This window comes from Phyllobates terribilis, unplaced genomic scaffold (assembly GCF_046119375.1).
Source record: "Phyllobates terribilis strain yellow unplaced genomic scaffold, ASM4611937v1 Scaffold_3__8_contigs__length_932513732, whole genome shotgun sequence".
Taxonomy (NCBI): domain Eukaryota; kingdom Metazoa; phylum Chordata; class Amphibia; order Anura; family Dendrobatidae; genus Phyllobates; species Phyllobates terribilis.
Window position 1 is genome coordinate 290293826 of NW_027362763.1, and position 10962 is coordinate 290304787.

General features: G+C 45.9%; 1 protein-coding gene across 2 annotated transcripts; it reads right to left on the reverse strand.

Annotated features, from left to right (window-relative positions):
- Nucleotides 1-1908: 1908 nt before the first annotated feature.
- On the reverse strand, nt 1909-7410 carry RPL22L1 (ribosomal protein L22 like 1). Of its 2 annotated transcripts, none has more exons than XM_073674882.1 (4): nt 7262-7410; nt 6611-6718; nt 4662-4783; nt 1909-2171 (listed from the first exon to the last, which is right to left on the reverse strand). In XM_073674882.1, the coding sequence occupies exons 1-4, from the start codon at nt 7268-7270 to the stop codon at nt 2030-2032; spliced, it is 381 nt and encodes a 126-aa protein (XP_073530983.1). In that variant the 5' UTR covers nt 7271-7410; the 3' UTR covers nt 1909-2029. The 2 variants fall into 2 exon arrangements, with proteins under 2 accessions (XP_073530983.1, XP_073530982.1); XM_073674881.1 differs by having other exon boundaries at nt 6611-6721; nt 7262-7385.
- Nucleotides 7411-10962: the final 3552 nt, after the last annotated feature.

Consider the following 10962-nt stretch of genomic DNA (forward strand, 5'->3'; position numbering starts at 1 on the left):
TCTCCCTAAAAACACACCTGTTTAGGGCAGCCTATCACATTCCCTAATCGAAGTCCTTTTATATTCTTATAGCCCATTATTTATTTCTCCAAACATAAGTCTCCCCCGAACCCAAAAGCACTACAGATACTGGCTGGTGATGAGCTCATGCAGTCTTTATCTATCCCTCATCCCCTCAAGATGGCCAGACCATCATTATAAATAAGCCCCTGTACTTTGTGTCACCCCCACCTCATTGTAGATTGTAAGCTCTTACGAGCAGGGTTGTCATTTTTGCTTTATTATATTATCTTTAGCTATGTTACTTATGACTGTTGAATATGAACCTCTGAATTGTAAAGCGCTGCGGAATATGTTGGAGCTATATAAATAAAGATTATTATTGTCTTTTGCTTCCTCCCCAGGAGCTGTTATATGTTCTGTACATGGTCAGACACAGACAATTTTTACTTTTGTTCGTGGGAAAAGACACATGAGACAGTAGTGTCAGTTTTTACATGTTACTTGTACGGCAGGGTCTCAAGCTTCTTCTAGCAGTCAGTGAAAAACAGACCGCATTAGGGTTCCATCAATGTGCTGTCCAAGTTTTTTTAGTGACTCACAGAGTTGCATGGGTGAATTTGATTTGTGACTAGGATGAAACACAATAAACCTATGAAGAAAGCATGAAAGAAGACCAAAAACAGAAAATCGCAATCTTTCAGAAAATAGAAATAAAAAAAGTGGGAAAAAAAAATGAAGTCACAATGGAATGGGGCGAGACCACCTACCACCCTATAAATCTGCATGGAAGGCTGGAAGCATAACTGTAGCATCACAGAAAAATCAGTATACAAACACCTTCATGAACAAATATAAAATACAACGATAGGTTATCAATACATGAGGTAAATTAGTATGTTATTACTAATAACACCCCTCATGTATACATATGTTTGGATACGGCATTTTTCTGTGATACTACTGTGGTATGCTACCAGCCTTACATACAGATCTATAGGGTTTCAAGTGGTCTCACCCCTTTCATTCATTTTTATAGTTTTTTTTTTTATTCTAATTTTATCAATAAAGATTATGATTTCCTATTTTTGGTCATCTTTTATGCTTTATAGATAGGTTTGTTGTATCCATCGCATGAGGCCTTGTATATTTTCAGACTATAATTGGTGTTAGGATAAAACAGCCATTTGGGTTTGTTTTGTTTTTTGCAAAAACTGGGTCTGTATATCTTGCTTATCCAGTAGGCAGATAGAGTATAGGCCCGATCCATCAAAGTTCCACGTCAAAATTCGTTGAAGTTGCAGAATTTAGGCGCAACTTGGCGTTGCACCTAAATTGAGACTTGGGAGTCTTCACGCCAGTTTCTCCTAGCTCCAAAGTGGGCAGGGATGGTGGCATGATAAGCAGCGGCGTTCGCCCCGCCACAAGTCCTACTCCAGCAGGGACTGGAGTGCATTTGATGGAGAGGCACACAAAGGCGTATTCCGCTCGTCAGATGCATGAAAAGGCATATGCCTCTTCATGAATCAGGTGCGTCTGATTCCATGTCATTTTTTAAACAAAATTGCATTGTTTTGGAAACTACCTGTTACTTTGCGCTGATAAAACTTTGCTACAGTGATGTGCAGATTACATGTGGTTTTGGTGGGTTGCTGCTGCAGACATGCACTAAAAACGCATGCTTTTTGTTACCTGTGTATTGATGGAGAACATCTACAAAGAAAATGCACATTAAGAATAAAGAAATTGACCTATTGCAAATTACAAGCACGCACTGGTCAGTTTAGGCTGTATTAAAAAAAAAAAAAAAAAGCACAGTGGGCTGAGATTTTTATAAATACCAGCCACTTTTCTGGAACTGCAATATCCTGCAACAAACATATGCAGCGTCAAAAACAACTCCCCAAACATTGTGTAAATTTTTTACTAAATAGTCAGAACCTGAAACAAAGCATCAGAAAGCAGCAATATTTGGGATAAGTGAAAACTCACACCATTATGTATAAATAGCTTTATTTTGTAGAGACAATTATTCTTCTGTTTCAGATTCATCATCTTGGCTGATCTGGAAGTACCTAAGTTCATAGGTTTCCTTATCAGAAGCAACTACACGTAGCCAGTCACGCAAGTTGTTTTTCTTCAAGTATTTCTTTGTAAGGTATTTAAGGTACCTAAAATACAAAATAAGAAGCGGGGTTACACAATTAGGAATTTTCAACAACAATAACATTTCTGCTAGAAATAATTCCTACATTAAAAGCAGTACCAATAGTCAGTCATTAGGAAACGGACACCGTATGTATACACAAGACCCCCCTCATCTCAAGAGAAGTACTAGTGTATAGGCTCAGTACATGCAGCTAGTGATGAGCGAGTAGGTTTCATTAACCCTTTCGGTAAGCACACTTGGGTGCTCGACGAATATTTTGGCATGCTCTGCATTTCTTTTACTGTCGCCGCGGCTGCAAGTGTCACAGCTATTAAGACAGCAGTGACACATGCAGCGATTGCCTGTCTAACAGCCGTGACACTTGCAGCTGCGGCAACAGTAAAAAGAATGCCGAGAACACCAAAATACTCGTGCTTGCCAAAAGGGTTAATGAAACACTCTCTCAACACTACATTCAACACAATAATGGTCTTTACATTTGATCCCGCAGGTTTAAAAACATTTCATGCTCTCTGTAGTTTCTCTATCCCTTTGGGTATACAATTTTTTTGCTCTCCCTGATGGCAGCCTACGAGCTGGTGCTCGAGGCCATTTTCCACACATGAATCCCATATGGGGGTGGGGAGGCAGCCTGTGATAGTCTGATCCGATGTACAGACTAGTGCAAGTAAATAGTAGGCAGCTCCTGATAACTGGACTACAAAATTCAGAGCTGGTTGTTCAGTCTTAATAAAAATGTTAACCTTGGCATTGGTGACTTGGCTGTTACCTCTATTGATCCAGCAGAGGCCACTCAGATGATGGGCTGTCCTAGTCACCAGAACACTTCAGCCAATTTACAGGCCTCAGCGGTGCAGTGACACAAGAACATTGCAGTCACAGCTGCTGATGCTAGAACAGACCCTCTGAAGCGACCTGCACTGGATCCAAATGTGACATTAGGTGACTGCAAAAAAATTGTTATTGTTAAAGAAGCACTCCTCCCATCATAAGTTTTTATCCTTTTAATATATTGCAGTCATATTATACAGCACTGTGTACTTACAATTGCTCATTTTGCCTTTCTACCCAGTTAAATTCTCTTTTCCATTGATCTATGACATCACGTGATTAAAAACTGATTGACCTCCTGTAGGATTTAATTTTCCCTGCATCAGTCATCACTGCAAGAGTCCCCTTGAATGGGGGAGGGGTGGAGCAGCAGGGTCAGGAGTTGAAGAGGGGAAAGATTTATTCAGGGAGAGGAGACTTCCTGTTTCTACATAGAGCAGAGAAAAGAAGAATTAGGCGATGTGCCCATGATGCGGAAATGCTCCGGATTTTTTCATGAGCGTTTCTGCATCTCCCTGGCATAAAAAACGCATGCGGATTGTACATGCGGATGTGAAGCGTTCTTCATTTGCATTTCCGTATGCGGGTTTGTCAAGCGCTTTCCAAATGATTTTAGCATCACTTGGAAAGTGCTTGACAACATGGTCACACTATATAAATCCATGCAACCGGCATGGATTTATATAGTGTGACCGAAAGAATGCTAAAAAATAAATATTATACTTACCTTCTGATGGCCCCCGGAGTCTTTATTCGATGCGTCTCGGCTTGAAGGCAGCTCGTGGTACACTAAAGGACCTGCTGACGTCAGCGGTCGCGTGACCCATCACATGACTAAATGATGTCATGGCAGGTCCTTGAGTCCACCGCGAGCTGCTGGCAAGCCAAGACAAAGACACCGGGGGCCATCAGAAGGCAAGTATAATATTTATTTTTTATTTTATTCTTTTTTTTACAGGTTCTATGGTACTCGGGTCCGGAGGAGAGTCTCCTGTCCTCCAAACCCGGGTACCATCCGCACATTGAAACGCATGGATTCCGCACATACAGATTCAATGATGCGGATGACATGCGTTCCAACGCAAGTCAATGGCGGCGAAAACGCAGAGCTTCCGCAAAATAATTGGTAGCGCTGCGTATTTTTCCGCAATGATAATCCACAGCGTAAAATTCCGCAGCATGTGCACACCACATAAGAATTATCATTGGGGAACATGGCAGACCTACCAAGTGTTTAAGCGTTTCTGCAGCAGAATTGCCGCTGCGGAAACGCTTAAAAAACGCATCGTGGGCACACAGCCTAAACTAGGTGGAAATGCAAAATGAGCAATTGTAAGTGCACAGTGCTGTATAGTATGATGACTAAAATATGATGGTAAAACTTTTAGACTGGACAATCCTTTTGAAAACATTTCTCAAGTAGGATTTCCTGAACACATGGCTTTCTCTAGGTCTGTTACACTCCTGACGTCACTTAATATAAGCATGATAGGAAAATAATCCCATGTCTACAAAAATGGAGCCATAAACACTTCAAGATTAAAAACAAAAACTTATGATCCCTCAAAACTAGTGAAGAAAAGCACATACAAAAAATCCAATTTGACATTCAGCAAATAGAAACTAATTTAACATTTTTATTGTCCACTGTAAAACAAACCTTTTAGAAAACTGCTTCTCGGACGCCACATTTATCTTGTTCTTTGAACGTTCAATGTGAACGGTATTTCCAAGGTTTCCGGTTTTGCCGTTGACTTTCACCTTCTCTTTAAGAAACTGCTCCTGTTTTACAAAAACAAACATGTAGACACTAGGGAAGGAAACCCTAGGTACAAACTAGGGAAGAGAACCCTAGTTACAGGAGGCATTAAGAAAACGGCTCAACTCATCGCAGTACTTATAGCCCTGATCTAATAATGGAAGCATAGCTAGAGAATCTGATCACAAGTATGGGGGTTCCTTTCTCACATTTGGTTCAGAAGGCACAGACATCTCTTTACAGGTTTATGGACTGAAGATATTGTCAGGCACGCAGTGTGCAGGCTGGACCACGCTCCGGTCATACGAGGGGCACAGGATCCTAGCTGGAGAACGGTCTACAGATAGGTAATCTATTTCATTATGGTCTCAGGTGCCTTAGCAGACGTCCTATCATGAAAGGCACCGCACAGGCCAGGATCCATTATTCCACAGCAGCTCCATCCAGGTCCGCATACCTCACTTCAATTCACATGCACTGGAGCCAGCTTGTAATGAATCAAAGCATGAGGGACATGAAGCCAGGAGGGTCTAAGACTGCATGACTCCTTACAGGTAGCTTGTGTACTTCATAGCGTGACACTAGACCCAAATACCACCCTGTACAGTGCTGGTTTGGGCGCAAGACGCAAATACCACCCTGTACCGTGCTGGTTTGGGCGCAAGACCCTAATACCACCCTGTACCGTGCTGGTTTGGGCGCAAGACCCTAATACCACCCTGTACCGTGCTGGTTTGGGCGCAAGACCCTAATACCACCCTGTACCGTGCTGGTTTGGGCGCAAGACCCTAATACCACCCTGTACCGTGCTGGTTTGGGCGCAAGACCCTAATACCACCCTGTACCGTGCTGGTTTGGGCGCAAGACCCTAATACCACCCTGTACCGTGCTGGTTTGGGCGCAAGACCCTAATACCACCCTGTACCGTGCTGGTTTGGGCGCAAGACCCTAATACCACCCTGTACCGTGCTGGTTTGGGCGCAAGACCCTAATACCACCCTGTACCGTGCTGGTTTGGGCGCAAGACCCTAATACCACCCTGTACCGTGCTGGTTTGGGCGCAAGACCCTAATACCACCCTGTACCGTGCTGGTTTGGGCGCAAGACCCTAATACCACCCTGTACCGTGCTGGTTTGGGCGCAAGACCCTAATACCACCCTGTACCGTGCTGGTTTGGGCGCAAGACCCTAATACCACCCTGTACCGTGCTGGTTTGGGCGCAAGACCCTAATACCACCCTGTACCGTGCTGGTTTGGGCGCAAGACCCTAATACCACCCTGTACCGTGCTGGTTTGGGCGCAAGACCCTAATACCACCCTGTACCGTGCTGGTTTGGGCGCAAGACCCTAATACCACCCTGTACCGTGCTGGTTTGGGCGCAAGACCCTAATACCACCCTGTACCGTGCTGGTTTGGGCGCAAGACCCTAATACCACCCTGTACAGTGCTGGTTTGGGCGCAAGACCCTAATACCACCCTGTACAGTGCTGGTTTGGGCGCAAGACCCTAATACCACCCTGTACAGTGCTGGTTTGGGCGCAAGACCCTAATACCACCCTGTACAGTGCTGGTTTGGGCGCAAGACCCTAATACCACCCTGTACAGTGCTGGTTTGGGCGCAAGACCCTAATACCACCCTGTACAGTGCTGGTTTGGGCGCAAGACCCTAATACCACCCTGTACAGTGCTGGTTTGGGCGCAAGACCCTAGTACCACCCTGTACAGTGCTGGTTTGGGTGCAAGACCCTAATACCACCCTGTACAATGCTGGTTTGGGAGTAAGACCCTAATACCACCCTGTACAATGCTGGTTTGGGAGTTGTCTACAAGACACTCGGGAACACTTACAAAGTTGACGGAATCAAAGATCCCATCTTCCACGGGATGCGTGAGGTCCAGAGTGAACCTCCAGGCAGCCTTCTTGGATCTTCTTTCCTTCTGCACCTTTTTAATTTTCTGCTGAAAGAAATGATATTATGAATTTACTCTGACCGCAGACAGAAAAGGGAAATTACAGTGAGTGGAAGAAGTCCCTGGGGAATATCAGGATCCCATCACAGATAGCAGAAGCCCCTGAGGATTGGCAGAGGCTCATAACCTCACATCACCATACAAGAGATAACAGCCCCCGGGTAACACAGAATCCTTCACCCTCCGAGCCACTAGGGGGCAGCAACCTGCAGGGGATGTGAAACTACAACTCTGGGCACTCTGAACGCCGATGCCGGGACATGCTGGGAGTTGTAGTTTCACATCAGCTGGGTCAGTTCGCTGTCCCGCTCTGGTTATATAATGACTAATGAGGGACTGCACAGGCGCCGCCACCGTCAAATACAGCGGCTCATATCTATGTAACCTCTCTCTCCTGCGGTCATAATCCGCTCGCAGCACAGGGATACTACTAGACCTGACATAGCATTTCATGGCGGGGACATGTGCTGAACGGACACATTAATACTGTGCACAGGCGGGACTACGAGCGCTATGCTCGCCACTCACCGGCGCCATCTTCTCAGGCCAGTGCGGTGAAAAAGAGAGGGAGTGACTCGCCGCAACCGGTATTTAAGCAGCTAGTGACGTCACGGTGCAGGCTGCCTCTGTGCGTGGTTACGTCATATCCGGTATGCCCAGTGGCCGCATGGTGCCAAGTCAGACGGCATAATGATTAATATGGAGGGGCCGGGGCTGTCTGCAGAGCCGAGGGAAGGCCGAGGGACGGCGGGGGGAGGGGAGAGCGACGCGAAGGGCTGTATATCAAGAGAATGATAACAGACTGGAGCGTCATAGCCGCACACAGCCTGTAGTAGGCGCCACACGTGGTGGAATCTTAATTTTGTGCTGGTTCTCGTTTAAGGCTATGTGCCCACGATGCAGAAATGAAGCAGAAAATTTCTGCAGCATTTCTGCATCTCCCTGGCAGAAAAAAACGCATGCAGATTGTGCATGCGTTTTTCCTGCAGAATACATGCGGATCCACATGCGGATTCACATGCGTTTCCGCATGCAGATTGACAAGCGCTTTCCAGGCGATAGCATCACTTGGAAAGTGCTTGACAACTAGGTCACACTATATAAATCCATGCAACCGGCATGGATTTATATAGTGTGAACCGTAAAAATGAAAACAAATAAAGCTATACTCACCCCCGAGGCCCCGGTGTGGCTGCAGCGCTGCTTCCTGTCTGGTTCTCGGCTGCCGGCATATCGCGAGACAGAGCGGTGAAGGGCCTGCGGTCACATGACTGTGACGTCACCGAAGGTCCTTCAGCGCTGCCGGCATTCAGAGAGAAGACGCCGGACAGGTGAGTATAAACTTTATTTGTTATTTTATTCTTTTTTTACAGGTACAATGGTACCCAGGTCTGGATGAGAGTCTCCTCTCCTCCAGAACTGGGTACCATCCGCACATAGAGACGCATAGAAGCCGCTTGTAAAAATGTACAGTCGCGGTTTCTGTGCGTCTCAATGCAAGTCAATGGGGGGGAGTTCCGCTGCGCTTCCGCAAAATTAAATGACATGCTGCGGATTTTTGTACGCAGCATAGCGGAAAAATCCGCAGCATGTGCATAGAACATGCGGAATCCCCTTGGGGACCATGGGGTGCGGATTACCTAGCGTTTTACAAGCATTTCCGCTGCGGAAATTCCGCAGCATAAACGCTTGAAAAAGGCTACGTGGGCACACAGCCTAAAGAGGCTGAAAAATCCGCGTCAGAACCGTCCCTGCTGTGGAGAGCAGGGTGTGCACGTATGGCGGTTACTGTGCGGAAAGTGTCCATTGTCAGACATGTATGTGCTCCTGCCATCTGCAGAGGGGGCGGCAGTCACCTAGGTAGAAGCAGGTGCCGGCCGTCCTACCGCCCGGAGGGGGGCGCTTATTCCCTTTCTGCAGCATATGACCCTTTCAGTTTTCCTGCGCAGGTGCCTGTGCGCATCAGTGTGAGGGGCTGTTGTGTATAAATGGTCCATCCTAAAGCGCCACCCCAGGGTTTGTTTTTATTGGAGTTTTGCTACTAAAGTAAGGTCCCTGGCCCCGCTCCAGTCCCAGCCTGCCATCTTGTGACTGACAAAGTCAGAGGTAACGGCCACAAGATCAGTCTATGCGGTCCTTGTTCTGGTCCTCATAGACTTACATTGAGATGTGATTTCCAGATCACCCAGCAAACACTGGAGCGATCCGGCAGCTCACAACACAACCTGCTGGACACAGCCGGAGCGGTGCTGGCAGGACTTTACATTAGTGGGCACCCTAAAATAAAAACTGCTGCAGTGGTGCTTTAATAATTTGCAATGGTTTTCCAATGTGTCCATGAAAAAAATGTTGATTGTCTTTGCTTTTATTCAATTTTCTAGAAAAAAATAAATCCGGTTGGTAATTCTGTGTGGGAAATGTGCAGTGATTACAGCTGCAGCTCTGTGGATCAGATTCTCCTTAATCTCATCTACACACCATGTATAAAACGTGTGAAATCTGCAGCTTGTCCCTACACGCATATGGCTAAAGGGGATTTTATCCAATCTGTCCATGGAGCAAATTAGAGGAAAATTGGTATCAAGGAGCATTTCCCTAAATTGAGCTCCATATTTTAACCCCTTAGGGCTGCCTTAGCAAATACAAAAATGCACAGATTAGGTGTGGCTCTCCCAACCCAAGTGTCATAGCCTCATACACCCATGAAGCAGTCACGTTTGGGTCTGTGGCCAGTCCATACATAGTGGTCCATGCTTGGACTGACTTGCAGGGATAGTTGAAGCAACACATCAGGCCCTAATTTTTCATATCTGCATTCCCAGAGGTAGCTGTATGGGGGCTTTTTTTTTTGCAAGATGAGTGGTCAATAGCATCTGCAGCCCCTAAGGGTCTCCACAAGGGTGTGAGGGCTCCCGATAAACCCTCCCCACAAGGCATGGGGTGCTGATCTGAGGGGTTGGCATGGAAGCCAGAAGACTTAAGCCCCCGTCACACTAAGCGAGATCGCTGCTGAGTCACAAGTTTTGTGACGCAACATCGACCTCAGTAGCGATCTCACTACGTTTGACACTTAGCAGCGACCGGGCCCCTGCTGTGAGATCACTGGTTGTGTCGGAATGGTCTGGACATTACTTTGATCGTTGAGGCCCCGCTGGGTAGCATGTATCGGTGTGTTTGACACCTTTCCAACGACCTTGTTGACGACTCAGACACAGAAACACATAGGCGTGCATCGTTAAACAGATCGTTACGGGTCGCTGCATCGCTGCTGCTGTTGGGAAGATCTGACTGTTTGACATCTCACCAGCGACCACATAGCGATGCAGCAACGATCCGTGACAGGTCGTATCGTTGTCGGGATCACTGTAGCGTCGCTAAGTATGACGGGGCCTTATTGAAGGCCACAAAGTTCTGCCATATTTGTATTCCCATGAAGAGGGTTAGATATCTTGAAGACGCCCTGACCTTTTGGCCCTCAGATCTTTACACTTGTCCATGTTCCCTGCTTTGAGCAAAGAAACCTAATACTGAACACTGCTTGATATATCAGCCCTGGTCAGATGAATTTGTTATTCACTTGACCAGGCAGTGTTTATCGCTGATTGATTTAGTTGAACCGCAAACATTTTGTTCTGCCATTTTTTCCCCAATTGTGGGGTATTGAGACAATAGCATACTTTGTGTATATTGTGGCAGAATAAATACATTATGGGTACAAGTTACAAATCTATGTGAACTGTTAGTTCAGCTGTCAGATCGAGGACTTCAGTGAACAATGTGTCCTTTGTGTCTTGTTTTTACTTCTCATGTTTTTGGTGTAAACACACCGGATATTACATTCTGAGATAAAGACTAAAACAGATACAAGAATTACACCCAAACACCTTTACTTAACTCGTAATGTAAGGAAGGTCATGCTAGTGTACACTTTGTATATTTATCACAACAAACCTAAGTCTAAGGCTGCGTTCACACATTGCGTATTTCCCTGCGTTTTTTTTACGCGCGTATTTTCCTGCTTCTTTTACCTGCGTTTTTTTATGCAGGTTAAAAAAGCACCTCCATTCACACACTGCGTTTTTTTAAGGAGGTGCAGGACAAAAATGAAGTGTGAGGAGCATGGACACCTGTATGTAATGTATGTGTCTGTGTGTCCTGTGTGTACTGTCTGTGTCTATGTGTCGTGTGTGAGTGTCCCCCTAGCAGTGTATGTACACACAGCTTCTGGC